Source organism: Columba livia, chromosome 3, assembly GCF_036013475.1.
Source record: "Columba livia isolate bColLiv1 breed racing homer chromosome 3, bColLiv1.pat.W.v2, whole genome shotgun sequence".
Taxonomy (NCBI): Eukaryota; Metazoa; Chordata; class Aves; order Columbiformes; family Columbidae; genus Columba; species Columba livia.
In genome coordinates, this window is record NC_088604.1 from 27650874 (window position 1) to 27671777 (window position 20904).

The 20904-nt window shown below is 37.1% G+C and overlaps 1 protein-coding gene across 13 annotated transcripts in view; it reads right to left on the bottom strand.

The window, feature by feature from the left end:
• The window catches only part of KHDRBS2 (KH RNA binding domain containing, signal transduction associated 2), a 351333-nt gene that overhangs the window by 213099 nt on the left and 117330 nt on the right, over nucleotides 1-20904 (bottom strand). For all 13 annotated transcript variants that reach the window (XR_010471176.1, XR_010471171.1, XR_010471174.1 and 10 more), the window contains exon 3: nucleotides 20182-20298. Coding sequence is in view for 4 of the 13 variants with exons in the window: in XM_065056195.1 (XP_064912267.1) it covers nucleotides 20182-20298 (117 nt within the window). In the remaining 9 variants the exon portion in view is untranslated. The remainder of the gene's footprint in view (nucleotides 1-20181; nucleotides 20299-20904) is intronic.

The following is a 20904-nucleotide window of genomic DNA, read 5'->3' on the forward strand; positions in this document are numbered from 1 at the left end:
CAAACTCTGAGTTATCCCTGACACTGCTGGAACGCCATTGGCTTTCTAGAAATTAAGTGAATGTGGCCCATGGTCATTAACTCTTCTCAGTTTAAGTTATGCTCTGACTAGTTACTTTCAAAAGGTAAACCTCTCTTTTTACATCATATAAGCATTCTTAACATGCTCATTTCTAAGCTCGTGAACGTCTGTTTCTCATGTCTCACACCTTTTTTTTTTGTTCTCGAGGACTCCAAAATTGACTTGAAGATCTAATGAGAAAAATTACAGAAAATGCAAGGGAAATGATAGAACAGGCACAGTGTTGCAATGGACGGGTCAATGAGCCTGTCAGATGATCTGCGGAATGGAAGGAGACAATGGGGCTAAAGTCCACCTGGCAGATTTACATTAGAAGAAAATCAATGAAATAAAGAAAGGGACCTTCTGACCTAAGTGTGCCTGTGGTTTGAGAAGAGCTTTCTCTGAAATTATCCCTGTATTACAACATGATTCAAACCACCAGGAAAGGAGGGTCAGGAGAATATGTCTGAGTCTTTCCTACAGCCTTACACCATGGCTGCAAAGAGGCAGCATGTAAAGCCAGCTTCTAATATAAATACTGGATATTGTGGCATTAAACTTTTCCCCAGGCAGAAATACATCTCAGTAAATGCCAACAGACATTAAAAATCTATTTCACCACCTCCCATTTAGAAGGAGTGGTTAAAAATCAGTAAGGATGATTACTCTCATGAATACTCTGTCTGACTGGAAAAATACAATGATTTTAAACACATCACTCAGACTGGAAAGCTAGTATACCATCTGATGCATGCTTGAGGAGGAGAATTGTTAAAAACTAAAGCAAGCAGAAAAATGCTTAATTCACAAGAATGCTTTATCAGCTACGCTCCCAAGCAAGTGTCATGAAGATTTTCCTGACTATGTCACTGCTGGGTAGTCTTTGATAGCTCTTTCCTGTTATTCCATTTAGGTGAAAATAAATGAATAAAGAATTCCATAAAAGCTTAGAAGTTTTCAGGATAAGGATGTATGGCCAGGAACTGGTGCATGCTTTCTGTCCACGAAGAAAACAAAATTCAAAATACATAAGAGCTCATTAGTGGGACAGGCGCAGTCAGAAGACAACACTTTTTTTATATTCCTGTTTTGTGAAACAGTGCCTTGTACCTACTGATTTACATGACTTCAAGCCATCATCTCCCATTTCACCTTTCCAGCATTTCCAGTATTTCCCAGTGTGATTTTTATGGCACTGTGGGCTGTGCGGGAGGCTGCAGGTAACTCTGTGAGTTTGGCTACCCTGTCCTCACCAAGCAAGCAAGTGCCAATCCACACCTCTTTTCTGAAGCACCAAATTCTTGAAAGAAAATCTGGATTCCTGTGTAGAATACTATGCTTTAAGAGGCAATTTTATATATGTTCACTTTCTCGATGGAAGTACAAACTTTGTGAACCACACAGAGCCAACTCTTGCATATGCTTTGGAAGGCAGCCCCCTCAGGCCAGGGAGAGGAGAGATGGCAGAAGAACGATGGCCAATCCTCAACGACCACTGTGTCTGCTTTCATTGACATCATGTTCACCAGTGCCAGGTTTGCTAATGAAAATACTGTGTGCACGGGAAAAACATTGAGCTGTGCTTCCTAACGCTGGTGGTGTTCTCCACAGCATCCTCTTTACGGGGCTTACTCAGGAAATCAAGACTGATGGCTTGTGATAACTTGGCACCATGCCTGGCCTTCAAAGCCCCAGGCCACCAGAGCCCAGCGATAAGAGAAAAGGGCTTTCAAGCACAACAAGAAAGGACACAGCAAGTAAGACAACTGCTGTATATACAGTAGGAACACTGGTGAATACAACTGAATAGCTGGCAAAATGTTTAGGAGACTCAGAAGTTCAGTCTAGCAGCAAAACTGGGGACTGAAAACACTGAGAAACTGCAGAGTCAGATATTAAAGCAACTGTTTAAATATCCACAGGTGATGAAGCTGGCATTCATAGCACATATCAGGGGTATAAAAAGGATTTAGAAACTCTGTATTATGTTCCAGCTAAGGTGCTTCTGAGTCAGAATATTATATGGAACAAAGGTATGCCCAGGAAAGAGTAAACAGGCAAAAACTCAAAGCTAGCCAGAAGAAATTCAGAAGAATTTAAGAAATTAGGTAAAGTCACAGGAGTAATATTAACCACCTCAGTTTTGAAGAAATGCTTGTTCCACAACCATACCCATATACCAAAAGCCATATTATACACACATCACATAATTATCCAGGTAGTACGAGGCATGTAACGCAGAGTGTGCCAGATCACACCAGTGGATTTCCGAAGCTTCACAAACATAAAGCATGGAAGGCAAGTGTGTGCTAAGGTTCATGCTCTCACAGTACAGCGCAGGTGAAACCCCAGGGCACTTTAAATGGCACTGGACACCCATGTTTAAGCAAACAAATATTCAACACTGTTCAAGGAGTCCAGAGAACAAGTCGCTAGCCTTAAATAAGGCATCTGGATTTGGTCAGATGAAGAGATCTTTGCATCCCAGTGATGGGGCTCATGAAATCTCCACCGATTCCAACAGGAGTTTACACATTTCACTACCATGTAGACACCTACATTTATGCATATGAACCAGGAGCTGTATTCACTTACAGCACGGATTTAAACAAGCTGGCCAAAGCTCTGTGTGGTCACTGTGTGCAGAAGGTGGACCAGTGAAAGTAGAGCAGGAACCCAAGATAAGAACCATGGCCACGGCTCGCATCGCCTTGGCAGCTAGAGGGATGTTTATTTTTTACCAAATTATACACTGTTCAGTCTCCAGTAGAGAGCATTTTTTTTCTTGGATGAAATCCAGCTACATTTACTAGCTTCATTATATAGGAGAACTTTTTTTTTTCTTTTTAAATCCGTGTTCTCTGTTGTACCATGTCAGAGATAAAACTCTATCTGTATTAATTAACTTATTTCTTTTTACTGTGGCTAAATATGTTGGTCATGATAATTCTTTCAAAAGTTTATCTTTAACAAATGATGTTATTAAGAAGCTGATTATTTTCCATTTTCAGAAACACTTTTGGTTTCAGAGTTTACATACAAATTCACAAGACAATTATAAGCTGTTCTGCAGAATACTTGATACCATATTGCAATCTGCATATCCCGTAGAAAAATATCACTTTACTTTGTATTTCAGTGTTCTCTTTATATTATATTGCACAAAATATGCTGTCATTTTTACAAAAGCTGCTTGATAAGTCTTTACCTGTGCCAGAACTAAATTGAAATGCAGTATTTAAAGACTGTTCACTTGAACAAATATTCTGCCAGAAACATGTTTATGAAATGCCTAAGAGTACCACTTCAACCGCTTTTGAAATTATATTCATATTCGTATTCACAAGATTTTGGGACAAGAAAAAAACAAAGGCCAGTGATGCAATTAGGAATGGAGACACAGAGGATATTCCATTGTGCAAGACAGTGTCAGTTAAAACATGATATAGTTAGGTAATAAGGTATAATTATGTAATAACAGCAATGTGATATTTATTCTTTTCTTTTACACATTAACATAATCAGTAACAGCCAAGAAATCTGTTTTCTTTTATTTTTGGATGAAAATTTAGAAAACTATAAACACGAATTTAATATTTATGAACCATTATTCTTACTCATCTTGGTAACTTTGATCTTAATGTCTGATTAAGGTAAGAAAAAGCTTACTGTTTTTTTGTACAAAAACCACGTCTTTCTCTAACGATGACACTATAGCCTGTCAAAAATTAATCCCACCCAAACCTCTTAATGAGATTTCAGTATATATATAAATACATTGAAAAACTATGCAACAGGACAAAACAGTGGGAAAATGTTCTGGAAATCATAATTAGTTATATAAAAATCACAAGCAAAACTGAAAACTATACTACGGATTTTTTTCAGACAAAAAATCTGAGAGAACAGAGATTTCCCACATCAGTATCTTTTTGAGCAATAACAGTAGAATATAAATAAGTGACACTGAGGTTTTCTTCTACTCAACCCTGTCCAAAGTCACAGAAGCAACTACCTGACAATACCTAGACTTTATTTAAATATGCACTTGAATTCAAACTCAGGTTCCAGCATATGCCTGTGAAGTTTTTGGAGCTTAAGAAGGTGAGAACATCATGCTCTTAGTATCATTTAGAATAGACATAAACATTCATGCTGAATGTTTCAAGCCCAGATATCATTATACCTGCTCAAATTAAGTCTGCATTTATGTCATTGAATCAAAGAATCACAGAATGGTTTGGGTTGGAAGAGAACTTCAAAGATCGCCTAGTCCAGCAATGCTGCTATCAGTACAGACACCTTTCACTAGATGAGGTTGCTCAAAGCCCCACCCAACCTGATTTTGAACACTTCCCATGACAGGCAATCTGCAACTTCTCTGGGCAACTTGTTCCAGTGCCTCACCAACTTCATCATAAAAAAAATTTCTTCCTTATGTCGAACCTAAACCTACTCTCTTTCAGTTTAAAACCATTGCCCTTTGTCTTGTCACTACAGGTCTTGGTAAAAAGTCTTTTTTATGAGCCACCTTTAGATATGGAAAAGCCACAAAGAGGTCTCCCCAGAGCCATCTCTTCTCCAGGCTAAACAACCCGAGCTGTCTCAGCCTGTCTTCACAGGAGAGGTGCTCCAGCCCTTTCATCATCTTCATGGCCCTCCTTTGGACTCCCTCTAACAGGTCCATGTCCTTTTTATGTTGGGGGCTTCAGAGCTGGACACAATAGTGCAGGCAGGGCCTCATGAGAGCTGAGCAGAGGGGGAAAACCATCTCCCTCGAGCTGCTGGTCACGCTTCTTGTTATGCAGCCCAGAGTATTAATTATTTTCTGAGCTGTGAAGGCACATTGCTGGCTTATATCCAATTTTCAGCCATATATTTCATTATACCCTGCAGTGATGTCACATAACCATTGCCAGGCCAATGAAGCAGCTAGATATTGTTCCTATGAAAATTTGACATTGTGTGCATCAAAACAGTGTTCACACCACCTGGTTTCAGGCATAGACCTTACCTACATAAATGAGAAGAGTGATGTCCCCTGAGCTATAGCCAGTGGAGACCCACAGGCTCTGCTGGAGGATGCCACAACAAGGAGTTCACCTCTGGGGACGTGAATAGCAACACGTGGAACAAGGTGAAGTTTCCCCTGCTTTTCTGCCTCAGCTTCCTCAAACTTCTGAAACACGCGTGTCCTCTGACTCGCACAGTACTCAGTGTCTCCAGGTGAGGCCCATACTGGGGGCTGTGCAGGTACAGAAAGAATAAACATCTAAAAGATCAGGAATTGTCCATATTTAATAACTTGACCTCCCTGAACTGAGAATAGAGTAATAAACAGAGCAAAAATAAAATCCTGCATTAAAAAAAAAAAAACAACAAACCACACCATGCGTAACTAACTACAAGCATCTCAGAGATCTTACTAATGACTACAGCAATCCAGACACCAAAGGCACCTAAACAAAGTAGAAAAGAATAAATGATATAAAAGTATGACTTCATTTGTAGTCTCAGCATTTTTGCCGTTATCCCGAGATGCCAAAAGCTGACAGGATAATTTCTAACATTTCAGATCACTCAGATACACTCTTATCAGTCCAGAAGCACATTCATCTTCTTAATGACACTCAACTGTGGCCTATCCATCACATAATGAACGACTTTTCTATATTTAAAATTAAAATGAGAGCATACATCATGAATGATTCACAGAAATAAAAGAACAAACTCTCACAAATATATAATAGTGTATGGAAGAAGTCCCAGTTTTTCGTAATATTTGAGTCTTAAAGCAACAATGCTTCCTGGAAGTGAATAAACCCTTTTCTTGAACTTACAGAAAATGAAAGAAATATATCAAACTCAAGATATGGAAACTTGTTAGACTGGTATCACCTCTCAGAGCTTTGTTTCAACTCTTAGATAAACATATTCTTCCACAGATTTTCCTTCTGGTATGCCTTCTAACATTTGCCTGCAATACTCTTTCCCATACACGTAACCTATTCCAAAGACAGAAAAGATTTTTTCTTTTATTCTAATGACATTTCTTGATACAATGCGACAAGAAATCTTTTCACAAATAGCTTAGCAAAAATTAATTAGGCATGCTGAATGGAAAAGCATAACATATGCTTCTATGTTAGCTAATGTATTGTGAAGGGACATTCGATCTTGTATTTCATGGTGTAAGGCGACAACTTACGCATGACAGAAAGGAATTCTCTCTTCAATCGTATGAGCTTTTTCAATTATCCAGGAATATTATTTGCCTCTATTTCTCCCCTCATAATTTTCTAAAACACTGAATACTATTTCCAGAGCCAGGAAATAATGTTAGATGAGTTAACAGTTCAGTGTAGTATGACAACTCATAGATTTCAATGCTGTACTACATTCTACAAATAATACAATTAAAAAATGTGAAAATTTGCCCTTATTTCTGTATAATAGAAGCTAATTTTATAGCTGAGCCATGGAGAAGCCCAGTTTGGAGATAAAAGTCCATACAAGAAATAATGCGGTCTATGATCCTTTTATCCGTTTATGATTCTAGACTATCCCTTCATGTATAAATTGCCAGGATACTTATGAAATATATTTCTGTATATGAATTAAGCCAAAATTAATATAATCCAGATGATGAATGATGCCTTGTTCACTGCACTTAAAGTACTGGATCTGATTTTCCAGTCATGTGTGAACAGTTTAAATGTGTTTGTGAAAAGACTTCTGAACCCTATTTATAAACTATACTAGCAGTTCTTAATACTGATGTATTTGAATGCGATGAATGTAAATATTTTCATTTAATCATGAATTTACATTAAAATTATTGTATCTCAATATTCATTAATAGATAATAATACACTTGTATCTGGTAGACCAAGCAGGAAAGTAATAAACAAGAAACCTCACAGAAAGAAAATTAGCAGTTACCCTATGTGAATCTCATTAGGAATACCCCATAATTTATAAGTTCATTCCCTAAATAATTTTAATTTTGATGCAGAATATAAAATATTAATGTTTCATCCCTCTGAACCATTTTGTAGGGTTTTTTGTTTGCTTGCTTGTTTGTTTTTTATTTTTAGCTTTTGACAACAGTTTACAGTACCATCTGTATTCTCTAGTAGGAAGGGACAGTTTGCAAATTGCTGTTTCATATACCTATCTGAACTGAAACACCCATTAAATATTTTCTGCAAGTTCAGTTAACTATAGGATTACAGTGCATGCAGTCTTACCTTCTCAAGCTGTATGGATGTAACAAATATGTAAGAAATACACATAGGTAGATTAAATTAATGAAATTCCTACTTACACATGAAAAAACAAAAGCTAATTCTAAAACATTAAAAGACTAATTCTGCCCTAAAATACGAAGAAAAGCAGATTCTCGGGAGAAATGCTTTGACATACACTTTCCTTTTTTATTGCTAGAACTCGGAACAGAATTGGCTTCCTCAAAGTAATACAGGAATTTTGAATAGTCTCACTCCCTCAAGGACTGTGGGATTGGGAACAGCCAGTATCCATCTCACATACTTTTATAGAATCATTTCAGTTGGAAGAGACCCTCAGGATCACCAAATCCAACCATAACCTAACCTAACTCTAGCACTAACCATGTCCCTAAGAACTTCATCTAAACACCTTTTAATCACCCCCAGGTATGGTGACTCCACCACTTCCCTGGGCAGCCTGTTCCAATGCCTGACAACCCTTTCCGTGAAGAATTTTTTCCTAATATCCAATCTAAACCTTCCCTGGTGCAACTCGAGGCCATTTCCTCCTTTTTTTCCTCTTTTAGCTCCCCAGAAGTCAGGTGTGGAGCCTAAACTAGTTGTATAAGTCAGTGAAGACCATGGGATTCATCCCATATATCTAAGAGATGTATATGTCAAAAGAGGAAACAGACTGCCCTGTAAGAGGTGGCTGACATTTGCTGTACAGAGGGCCTACAGAGTAACTTGCATTAAAGAGCTAAAGGAGGAATCTTTCTCCCCATGTACGTTCTGTGATATTGAGAAGAAAGAGTTCACAAGTGAGAGTTTATCCATCTTTTTGTGCAGTAGTGCTGGGCTACAGCTGCGGGACAAGCAGACCACTCAAAACTGGAATAATGGAAAATTAATGATAAGAAATTTCTCCTCCAAAAATATTTGGTGTACATAATAAGTGTTATCCATCTGCATTATTAATGAAAGACTGCATATAATCCAGCTAGCACAGAGCCAGCAGTGTGAGACACCATTTTTTTCCCTGTGATAGCTACCTGCACCATGGGAGGAGAAAGCAAATCTACAGATTCAGCACATTGCTCTGCTCATGTAATAAGAAAGAGGAAAGAGAAGATGGCAGAAAACAGACAGAACTAAAGGTAACTATTTCTAGTAAAGGAACTATTAAAGATAGAAACTTGTATGATCATCATTACAAATTATCTGGGGTCTGGGTCATCAAGGGGACAAAAAAAAAAAACTATATATTTTTTGATTCAGAGCTTCAATATCACATAATTTTTACCATTGACTTTTTAGGAACATGCCTGAGCCTCCTACTTAAAACTGGTTTGAAAAAAACTTCCTATATCTTATTGCGTGAGATTCATTTCTGTGTAGCGTGTTTTAGCAGTTGGAGCTAAATCTTTGAAAGAACAAACTAAAACATTAATGCTGTTTGCAACAGTTGACACCAATAGTTTGGCCTTGAAACAGTAAAAGAGAATTAATAATTTATTGTCAAACTATTAAGGAGTACACATTTGCTACATCCATTTAAAGAAACGTGAAACATTATTTTTGGATTTACATGTATACATAGGGATCAAATCTCTTAATACCCAGTGGCTCAGTATAATAACAATGTTACACTAGAGTTGAGAGAGTTATATGTGTGGTTAATTATGTTTTTAATTAAGGAAGTAAGGCTTGCTGGCCATTCCCTGTATTTCCCTACCCTATAAATGGACCTCTGGAGAAGGATTAACAACATAATACAAAGGAAACATCTATTTTCTTTCCCTCTTGTGCCAGATAAAAAGCATTTGGTAACAGACTTCTTTAATATAACAAGAGATGAAGTGGGACCCGTAGCTGGACAGAAAAACAGAGAAGGCTTTGTTTTTGTTTTTTTCTTCCACTTCAATAAGTGACTCAAGTGAATTTTTCAAAGTTTATAAATATCCCTAAATCATTCATCCGCTGGAGCACCAAACACACAACATGCAGCCATTGACTTTCACAGCAGGAGGCTGTCAGCACAGGAAGGGAGGACTTGTCTGTAAGGCCTAAATTCAGCAAAACATTTGCACATCCATAAGCTAAAAAAATCCCAACCATGTTCCTACATCTTCTAAACACATTTTATGAGATCAAGGTTTAGTGTTAAGTTCCAAGGTCACTTCTAAAGACTTGGTTTCAAAGAAACTTCTCAGATAGCGTGGAAGGCAAAAGATGACAGAAGATGGGAATCAAAGTACGTCTTTGTGTAAATATTTTAAATGTTAACTGCTACTCAAACTGTGTAAAAATGAAAATTCATTCCTTTTTTGGATTATAAATGGAGTTGATCTGATTTAAACCGACAGAATATCTGACTTCATAAACAGGTAAAATATCATGCCACTACAAGAAAGGTAAAAGAACTTGAAAGCCTTGAGCACAACCACAGGTGTCCTTAGGAGCATGATGTATTCCGTAGGGATAAAAGCTCACTCATCTGAACTCAGAAAACTGTGAATTTAGTGCAATAACACGCACTGTTTGCGAAGAGATTTATAATTATCAATTTGTTAATTCTCTGTAGACACCTCTAAAGTAGATGGACAAGAACTGTTATCCTTTATTGTGGGGAACCTGGGAATCTAGGAAAGCAAGACAGAGCCACACAGTGATGGGAACTAGATACAAAATTTATATTCCTCTTGACTGCAAATGACAGCTCCATATTGGATTGAGTTCATCTCAAAAAAATAAAAGAAATAAGAAAAATAAGGAAAAAATATCAATAACACCATTTGCAAAGTTAATATCATGCCTTCTGATTTCATTGCATATTCAAAGTAATGACTGTCCAGAGCTGCACACATACCTCACTTTAGCTATGTTTGATAAGAGAGAAATGTATTTCATGCTTAAGTGTTCTTCGAAAGGAGCTGTTGGAAAGGAGTTGTATGTAAAATTAATATTTCACTTTCTCAGGGAAGATGAAAAGAAGGAGGCTGTTTTTTTGGCAATATATGGCTATAAGCTCAAGTTAGATCAGTGCAGATTTCCTTAAAGCTGTCATTCAGAAGACGCAAATTATTGCAGATTGCATAACAACTGTACCACGATGAAGTTATAGCTCTAAAGTTTTATTGATGTTGCGTAGATAAATGAAAAAGGAATGCTACATTACAATAGTAATCAGAAAAATAAACCAGAGACTAATCAGTGTCTCTGAATAAGAGAACATTAATCCCTGATGGAGATATTACAAACAAAATAATATCTGTCTTAGGTATCTAAATTCCACTCACCATCTTCTCCTATCGTGTTTGTTGTGGAATTGAATTTCAGAGGACTGCAAAGAGTTGTTGCTCCAAGTCTGATTTTTTCATTATTCTATTTAATTGTGTGCACTGTAATTTAATTTACTGTAATGCTGCCTCTATTGTGGTAATGCAAAATTTCTTGTAACAGTAGCTCATTAAAGTATATTAAAAGTATTTATCATGATCCTCAAGAGTAGAGATAACATTATGCACAGAAAACTGAGATTTAATATAATTGCTGCAAATAATTCAAAGCAGTTCTTTTTGCATTTATCTATATGTAAAACAGTAAGAACAAAAATCATAAAACTCAGCATGATCAGACCCGGTCTTTATGAAGCCACGTGTAGATAAATAAAATACTTTGGAATACATATCACTGTTCTGAAAAAGTATAGATGGGAAAAAACACCAGTGCGAAAAGCTCTACAGTCCCACGAATTGCGGTAAGCCATTGAGTTCATTTACTTAAAATTTCCTTGTCTCTTTTTTTTTTTTTTTCTTATCTTCCTCTCTCTGACACATCAATGTGCCGCTTTTGTTCTTTGAAAGCTTATTTTTTTAAGAAAACTCATTGCCTGCTCCAAGCGCACCGACATGGGTGCCAACACTCACACTGATGATGTTGCTCGTGTTTGCAGGTGCAATGGGTGAGAGGAGGGGTTCTCCCAGTTGGCCGCATGGCCACAGGGAAGAATATGTCCCACCTTTTTGAAAACAGCAGTAGAAGTCTTACAAATATCCTGCTAGAGCTAAGAAATACGTAAGTCTGTTTTAACATTGGATATGAGGGAAATGATTAAGACATTTAATATCACCACTGTGTTGCATCATTAATAAACCAGGAATTTTTCAGCATCTGTTCGAAGTCTGATACAATTCTTTTGTGAGACAATGTAATTTTCTAAACTATCAGCCTTAGAGTATGAAATTTTTAACACAGAGTTAAATTGGTCTCTTGGTTATTCCATTTTGAAAATGCCATCACTAATTACATAGAAGTATCATATCACTCCATGAATCAAGTCAGCAGGAAATACCTAAAGTGATATATCTGGTTGAATCTCTGCAACCATTCTAACGTCTCACTCTCTAGACCAGGACTTTAGGCTAATAATTAACAGAGAAATATTTGGAGATTGCATTTGAATTTCATTCGCTCACTCAGCAAAATACTAAGAGTGATTTATTCCTCTCACTGGTCATTAGCAAAACTGCCACTGGCTTCAGTAGTACAATAACTGCACTTCTGGGATACTGAGACTATTAGAGGAGATCTTATAGATTTCCTTAGGAGTCCAAGGAGATAATCCCAACAATTTTCAAATTTTCTTTAAATTACAAACATATTAAAAACTTAAATGAGTGTTCCATTTTCCTGATTGTTTTAACCTACCTTTGAATGCAACCAACCTATGAAATTTAATTTTTCATCAGTAATTGATATAGCTCAAGGACAGGAAGATACGGTAATCTCAATTTTTCTGCCATCTTTCCAATTTAAAATAAAAACCTGTGTTCCAATTTTCCATGTGCATGCAGAAACACAAGTCTTTGCTATACAATAACACATAATTTCATTAAAAAAACCAGCATACCAACAAGGTCAGAGGCTTCAGTTCAGTTTCCTTTAATAAGCACACAAGCTTGCACAAAATGCTTGGTATTTATAGCTTTTTCTAAGAAATCACTGGTGAGTAAATTATAGAATCAATGAGGCAGACTGTTTCCAATCTTTACAGCCCAGAATTTATAGTCCAAAATTTGTCTCTGAGAGACAAAAAGGCCATAAAGTTCTGGTTTTTTTATTTGTTCAATTTAGGATTTTCTCTCCTGGGGAATATACACTAAGTGAAACGCCAGCATAGCAATATTCACCATCATCTTTTTGTTACTGGTGCCTCAGGGAGCGACTGGCTGAGAGATGGTCAGAAGATAAATATGGTGCTTCTGTGACCCAGCAATTCCTGATGGGTAATTCTTGACTCTGATGGTAGGACAGAGCTTGCAGCAGTGAAAACAGGTTCCAGTACTGAGGAACAACAGCTACCTTGTGACCTGTGTCCCTTTTCAGGACGGGACATAGGTAAGTATCTGATTATATTAAAATAAACTGCAGTAACTTGGACTCCAGCTGTAATATTGCAATACCTTTTTTCATAAGAAACATGTAAAAAGCCTGAGAGTAGGAACAGGTTGCTTCCTGAGAGACATAAATGACTTCTCTAATAGGACAACAAAGTCAGATTCATGTACTCCTACAATGACCAACCAGAAGATCCAGAGAAGAACTGGAACCCAACTGCAGAAGTCAATAGGTGGACCCACTGCCCGATCTTCAGATCTAGGTCATGAAATCCAGTCAGAGCTGACAGGCAGCATAAGCCATGAGCCACATCTCTAGTTTTTTTCTAGAACTTGGGAGACTCAAGCAAGGCAGAACTCACTGTGGCAGAGACAAGCAGCCACAGTGCCTCGTACACAGGCAGGGAATAGCAATCTGTGGGGGGTTCAGGACCTAGAATGATACTGGTATCTTTCTCTGGTATAAAGGGTGGTTTGGTATTGATGCTTCTTTTTCACCTGCTGCAGGAAACTCAGAATGTAAAAAAGGTGGCACGTCATCCACATTCACGACATGGAATGATCTAGAGGCTAATTCACGTATGTCTTGAGAAGACAGTAAGTTTTATACCAAAGTGAAAGCAACACTGTTGAATAATTTGGTGATAATCTGAGAGCAATGCTACTTTAGCTATATCATTTTAAAATGGAAGTGGTGTCATCTACCAGGAATTTCCTTCAAATCTGTAGACACGTTTAGAATTGGGTTACAAAACAGTCTTGAAACCTTGAAAGTAATTATGCATCTTTTGAAGACAGAAGAGCTGAACATGAAAGAGCAAGGGAATTTCACATTTTTGATAAAAGATGGACAACCCTAGTCAATATGTAGAAGACATCAGGTGGAACTGGCTAATATAGAATCACAGGCTCAACCACGAATTATAGCTATGTATCACACACATGTATCTTTTACTGCCTCTATACATATATATCCACATAAAAAGCTTTTAAGAAGCTTTCCTCCAGCTTGCTCCTCAAAGCAAGGTCAATGTGGTTGAGCCATCCAGCCAAAACAAAGGAGACCTGTTCTTAACCCAATACGGAGCAGGGAAAACACTGTTTTCTCTGCAGCAAAATGGGGTCTGCACTTAAATGGTTTCTAAAACTCAGAGAGTCAGATTAAACATCTGATATCTTCAACATAAATATGACAAACCACCTTCAGGAGGAAAAATCTGTGCTGCAACGAAACCAAGAAACTTAACAGAAACAAAAACAAATGGACTTTCCCAGAATTTTATAGGACAAACTGAAACAGCCTGGGGTTATTGTATTGCAGAACCTTTGAAACTGTGTAAATTGAAGGATAACAGTCAGCTCATTTTTCTAGCCAGGTTCCAAATCCAGTGTTACTGATCAATTATATTAAGGAGATGCCTATTAATATAGATGAGCTTTCTGATAGTTGAGAAACTACCTATCAGAAGGCATCTCATTGATTAGTCATGCAGACAGGACCATCAGGAAGGGAAGCATCTATCCCAGTAGGGCCAGTTAACTGTGTCTTGGCTTTATGGCCTCATATTTTTGAGTTTATTCCCACCTCAGCCAGAGGTAGCCAGTGGAAGCTGCAAAAACTACCAAACAAGAGATGGTCCCATCTGCCAGGAATGTGGTGCTGTCACGGTTTTATTAAAAAGAAGACCAGTTTCTCTTTTAGTGAATTTTCCTTTCAGCCTTTGTGGGATAAAATGTTTGTAAACTGTGAGGTACCATAGCTACAGAGATAAAAACACAAAGTCAGTAATACTTCTACATACAGCAAAGGAATTCCTAACAGAAAAGGTTTAAATGGGTGATCAACAATTAGTGAATTAAATCTCGCCATTGAAGCTTCTGGATGTGAGCCAGTTTTCTAAACACAATGCCACATGCCACATGTTGCTCTATCTTTTTGTTAGAGATTTTACGGCTAAAGGTGATAAAGGAAACAGAAACATCTTTCCTACGAAACAAACATTTCAGTGATTTTGCATGAACTCCACCTCTAAATTCCCAGCAGGCTGGAAGTAAACCTACAAGTTCTGTTTTAAATAACTAAAATAGACTTTTCATTGAAATTTGCAAATTTGTATCTCCAACTTGAAGAGTTGAAACCTCATGACGACACACTGGGCTTCACTACCATAGCCATAAGCCAGAGCGAGCAACCTCACCAGCACGAGTGGAGTGGTGGAGTGGCACCAGTGTAAAATCTGCTGCAATGAACCACTAGGTGATATTTTTGTCTTTTAACTTTCTAGTGCCTTTTGAAATTTCATTCAGAAAGCGTGCAAAATGGGAATTGGTGTTGACAGGATTTACTCTAAGCAAAAAGTAAGAATTTAAATTGGGGTGGCGATTCTACATTCAGTATTCAGGAGATGTAACTCAAGCACTGTGACTTACATTTCCTTCATGTGTGGCTGACAGCCAATGTGCTACTGTAGTAATTGATGGTTTAGCTTTCTTTTATCTAATATGTCTATACCTAATATAGCCTTGTTATCAGGCAATAATTTTCCAAATTCTGCTTTATGTAAGTAAAGACTGGTTCATAAGGAGGGTTGGAGTGTCTGTGACTTCTGCAAAGATAATATGATCCTCTTCAGCTTAAACAGTTTAGTGTATTGCACGTGATGAACAAAGAGTTTTTAAGAAAAAAAAAGCAATTTTTCATATTGTTTAATAGAATAAAATGCAATCAAAAATCTTCCTTTGGATAACACTCAAAATGTTATAAAAGCAAAATCAAAACATTTTATTCTTCTTGGGTTATTCAGCTCTTCCAAACATATTCACTTATGTTATTTTTGAAACAAAAATGTTCTTTAAAAAAAAGCACATTTTACCCTGAAAAAAGGTCAACTACAACACTTACACATTTTCAAGATTTCTCTTACAATCCTTTTTTTTGTTTCAGAATTTTGGAGCCTCCACATGCCTCTTTTCTACATAATTCTGTGTTCACTGGAGAATTTCCACCATCCTTTCATTTGAATGTTCCCACCACAAAGTTAATGGGAAATAAAAAAGGTAAAATTCTGTACAAAGTAGAAAATTTTCTTTGCCAAAAGATTTATCCCTGCCACTTTATTTTTTTTCAAGGCAGTCCTCTTCCCTTTCTCAACATGTTTTTGCTTTTCCTATGCCTTGTTCACCATTTCAGTTATTAATCTGGGATCATGGCATTCATTTGCCCTCTTTTACCAGCCCTATCCATATCCATACTAATTAATTACTGCTTCTGTGTAGTCATTCCACCATATACAGCCTCATCTACCCTGGTACAGTTAAACTGATAAAAACAGAATAAAAAGAGCTGAAGTCAAGTTGCAGCTCAGCACCATGGCTGGACTGTGATTAACGCTGTCGAACTGCTCTCACTCCTGTTATTACGGATGAGGTCCCACCTCAGAGCAGCGTCCCTCTGATCAGCGTTTTCCATCCAGTCAGCAGCGGGTTCTTAGAGAAACGTGGAATGGGAAGAGTATGTTTTTGACTCTTCCCACACAGTCTCCCCAAGCTCCAGCAATCTGCAGTCAGGTCACGCAGCCCTTAAAAGCAGCTGTAATGAAACCAGCGGAGTTATTTTCTCTCTGGCTCTAAAAGTTCTTGGTTTTCCTACAAAAATTTTCCTTTCATTCCCATCTGCATGAAATCATTGCCATTTTGCTTTCTACAGATGATGTTCTGAAGTTCCACAAAACACAAAGACCAGGTTATGTATACTCGCTAGTGCATGTTTATTGCACGCTGGTGTACAATTAATCTGAACTTAAAAATACCACTCATATAAATAATCAAAACCAGGGAGTATGGAGAAATGGCATAAGCCCCAAGACTGTGCTCTCTCCTACAGAATTCTGGCAGGTAACTAGTTAAAGAAATAGAAGTGTTTAAGAAACATTGCTACAAATTTTTCTACTTCTTTTAAAGAGAATCCATGCTCTTGCTGCTATAGTTTATGTCAAAAAAAGCAATTCCAGCTCACTGCATACATTCATTTTTTTTTAATGGCACAGTGAAAAGCATTCATAGCATGGTTCAAAAGGACAAGGTTTGCATTTGTGTATGAAAGCAACCAATTCATTCCACTGGTAATGAGATTTCCCCTGTCACTTCAGTTTGCTTGTTTACCTCTACAATTGCCTCCCATGCTGTTTGGAAAAAGAAGAAAAACAAATGGAAAAGAATCAAAACCAAAGCAACTCAACATGACTATGCCTAAACTCACCCATACCTGTTCTGAAGAACGTATTTGCATATTTATAATATGATATTACTACAGGAATGACAATCTTTAGTGGAAGCATGTAAGCCAACAAGATAGTGAGAGCTCAACTGGTTCTAAGAGCTCACTGAAAATTGGCTGTGCTCTTATGGTGGGCACAATTCTCAGTGGCCATGGCTATGCTCAACATTTTGAACAACACTTCCTCTACGATTAAAAAATAAATAGGAGTTTTTCAGACAATAAATATTTCAAATTTTAACTACAGTTTTGCATGCCAAATCAAAAGGAAGAAGTATCCAAAAGCCAGCATCACCTTCTGCTATTTCTAGTGGACTCTCCATGTTCCATGACGGTGCTTGTTTCTCTGTCAGAGTACTGTAGGATCTTTCTCCTGTTACAGAAAACTAAACTTCTGCTAAACCATAAGCATTAGCTTAAGCACAGAGCTTTAAGTACTCACATTAGCCACACTGCTCTGGAAGAATCGTAAGTTTTCTTTATATCCCAAATAACGTCCTGCAAAACTGCTGCAGTTACACTTAGGTATCACATGGCTTTCTGTGACACATATTTAAGCTCTGTGGTATTTAGTGCACAATTGCAGTTCATAATACTCATTTTAAGTAAGTTTCATTGCCTTTTCAAATTGATCTATCCTGTTCCCACACTGTAGGTACAGTGCATACTCAAAAAATCTGAAGTCACTCTTAACAACGTTCCTGAGGCTCTGGAAGGGAAGAGTCCAAATTCTCCAGTCTCTGAAATCTACCCACAGATGGCTTTTCTAAAGATATGGAAATTCTGAAAAGTAGATACACCTACCTTAACAAAGTCTACTTCCCACAACTGGAAACTGCCCCTCCATATGCCCAAAATTAGAGAGCTTGGCCACAATCATTCATTCTAGAGCCAAGCATTTGCCTACTGTCATTTTGGTGCTAAAAAACCCCAAATCAGTGGATCAGTTCTTTTCAAACACTAAGTACCTAAGGACTTATGGCATAAACCTATTTAGTACTTTGCAGCAGAAATTCTATTTCTGCTGGTCTGATGCAGCTCAGCATCCAGCTGCACTGGACTGGAGGGAAAAGCACATGTGCTTGCAGTCTGCCTAGGAATTATTATGGTTCATGGCATAATACAGACAGCTCTATGCAAATTCTACTTTATGGAGAGAAATAACATAGATTTTTCTTGAAAATTTCTCCAGAAGGAAGACTCATTCACCAATGCACTTAAACTGATTTCTTGTATAGTACAAAATAACTACAACGAGCCTCCAGACTTCAGTAACTGGTATTTAAATCAGTAAAATAATCCTGTGTAAATGAGACTAGGGGGCTTATTTTATGTCAAGAAAATTGTTTTAACCAGAGCAAGTTGTATGTACTTTAGCAATATAGGCATTCACGCTATTATTTATGCTCACAGTCAAATATATTTTCTTTAAGTTTTACCAGTATCTCAAGCTAGAATATCCTCTCTGAAATGCTAATTGGAACTATTACCCATCCCATGATCATTCTCAGACTCTTTTGCTAGGAACTGGTAGAAATTATGTACACAGAACAGATAATTCCTCTTTCTCACTGTAATTGCACAGAGATATTGTTTTCTTTTGAGTCAGTAATGTCTAAATTGGATTAAGATAACAGTCACTTACGAGGCCTTCTCTACAGAAGTTATTTTCATCGCTGCCATATTTAATGCAATTTTGCTCTAGAACTTCATTTTTTACACCATTGTCATATGAATGAGTTTCCATAAGTTCATACTTCAGATTACGCTCAAGGACTAAATAATCTATAAAGAGGAAAAAAATACCCTAAATTTTGTTTCTGCTGACATATGAGTGAACATAATAGCTGTCATTCTGGCACTATTCGTTGCGATCCAATGAAATTTAAACAATATGATAAGAAGAGTGATTGATCTCCAAATCAGAGGACTTTTGTGTGTGTGTTTAAACATCTTTAGCTGGTGACAAGCCCTTCATTCTCCCCTGTCTGGGCAATTGCTGCTCTTAGCAACAATAAGCTGAGTGGGTGGCTGAGAATGGAGCTGTCAGATGCAATACTGATGCAAATTACTGGTACTCAGAAGCACAACCATTCATTCATCCAGGGAGGCATTTTTTATCATTCCAGAAGTAGAGCCAAAGGTGATAAAATATTTTACTTGTCAATATCTAGAAATAAAATCTTCAGTGTATTCAACATTTATTATCATAAAATACAATGCTAAATAGATAATTCAAGTGTCAATATGCCCAATGTCATAAAGAAATCTCTGAAAAAAAAAATACATTCTGTGTGCCTAATTTGTCTGTTTTATGGCTTCTTCTTCTTCGATATTGTAATTGGAGACCTCATAATGCAAGTATGACTGCTGATATGCATTACCAAAACTGAATAATACCAACCATAAAATCCTGACTACTCTTTCCTTTATTCTGGCATATTACTTCTTTCATTATTTAAGCTACTGAGACGAATGATAGAGGTGACAGACAGGAAAGCAGAACAAGGCACAGCATTACTGAAGGCAATATACAGTTCAGTGAGATTAGCAGCCTTCATTTCTGTGTTGACCATAATACTGATGTTCTACAGACTGTAAAGTAAGATGCCACAATGCAATCAGCACTTGTTCTTTGGATCAGATACACATGAAGGTACCCTGCCTTACAAATAAGTACCTTAGGTGCATCAACCAGGAAGTGATTCCAAACACAATATTTTTCTTTTATCTACAGTGCATTTTTACACGCATTTAAACAAAATGTCAACTTCATTATCTCTTTCACAATTAGGGCCTGAATCAATCTTTTCAAAGTCTTGTCTCTAAAATGACAAACGAAAGCCAAAACCTATTTATGTCAGCAAATAATGCAGCAGTAATCTATACAAGTCGTACTTTTTCAGGAGAAACAGACTTCTCTCAGAACAAATTAACTTCAAGATGGTTTCTCTTTTAGGTTAATTACTTAAACGACAGTGGTACTGTAGTGATTGTGGTGGTCTACAATTATATGGGAAGTAAGCTTTGCATAGCAAGAGAAAAATTGTACTTAAGCAATTGATGTAACTTGAAAAAAACAAGCAGGCCTTGGATTCAGAATCTATTATAAGTCTATTAATTGAGTCATTAATAAGCATACAGGCAATCCAAATGTAACAGCTAATGCACAAATGTATCGACACTAATTGCAACCAGAATTCAGAGATAGTACCTTTGCTTTATCCCTCATGGATCCTTTTCCCAGGATGGACATTTTTGCACCTGTTTCTTCTTGTAACCTCTTCAAGGAGTTTCCTCTTGGTCCAAGCAATTTCCCAACAAAATTGAACTAGAAAGAAAATTAAAAAAGTATTTTAGATCAAGAGGTGCTTTAAAAAAAAAAAAAATAAAGTAATAAATCTTTTCAAACAAGCTGCTTAAAAAAGTTTTGTTTCCTTTAAAAAATAATAGTCATTATTAGTTCTGAGCCTAATTCTTTTGGAAACAAGTTCGGAGAACTGAAGTATCCTCTCATCCAGTGCAAAAGGCAGCAAAAACATTCATAGTGTATTTGAACCCCAGGAGGCTCCTCTCTGGGACAAAAAATGGTCAGTGATTGCTTAGGTTTAGCTAACAGCTGAACAAGATCTTTGCTTATCAGACAGTATAGGTGAAACCCAGAGAATGCATACATTCTTTACTGAGCTAACCAGCTTTATTGGCAAAGCAATATATTCTGCAATGCTACAGCTTTAGATGAATTTTTAGGAATTGATGGTCTACACATTGATTTTAGTGTTGTTTTGTTTATTGGCTTCAAATATCTGTTTTGCTAGCAATGGAACAAATCACAAACAAATAGATCACTGTAGATATTCAAGGCTATTTTCTGAGAGGATTTTAAAGAGTGCTGGGCTTTTTTTGACATGTTACTATTAGGTTGATGCAAAAGGAA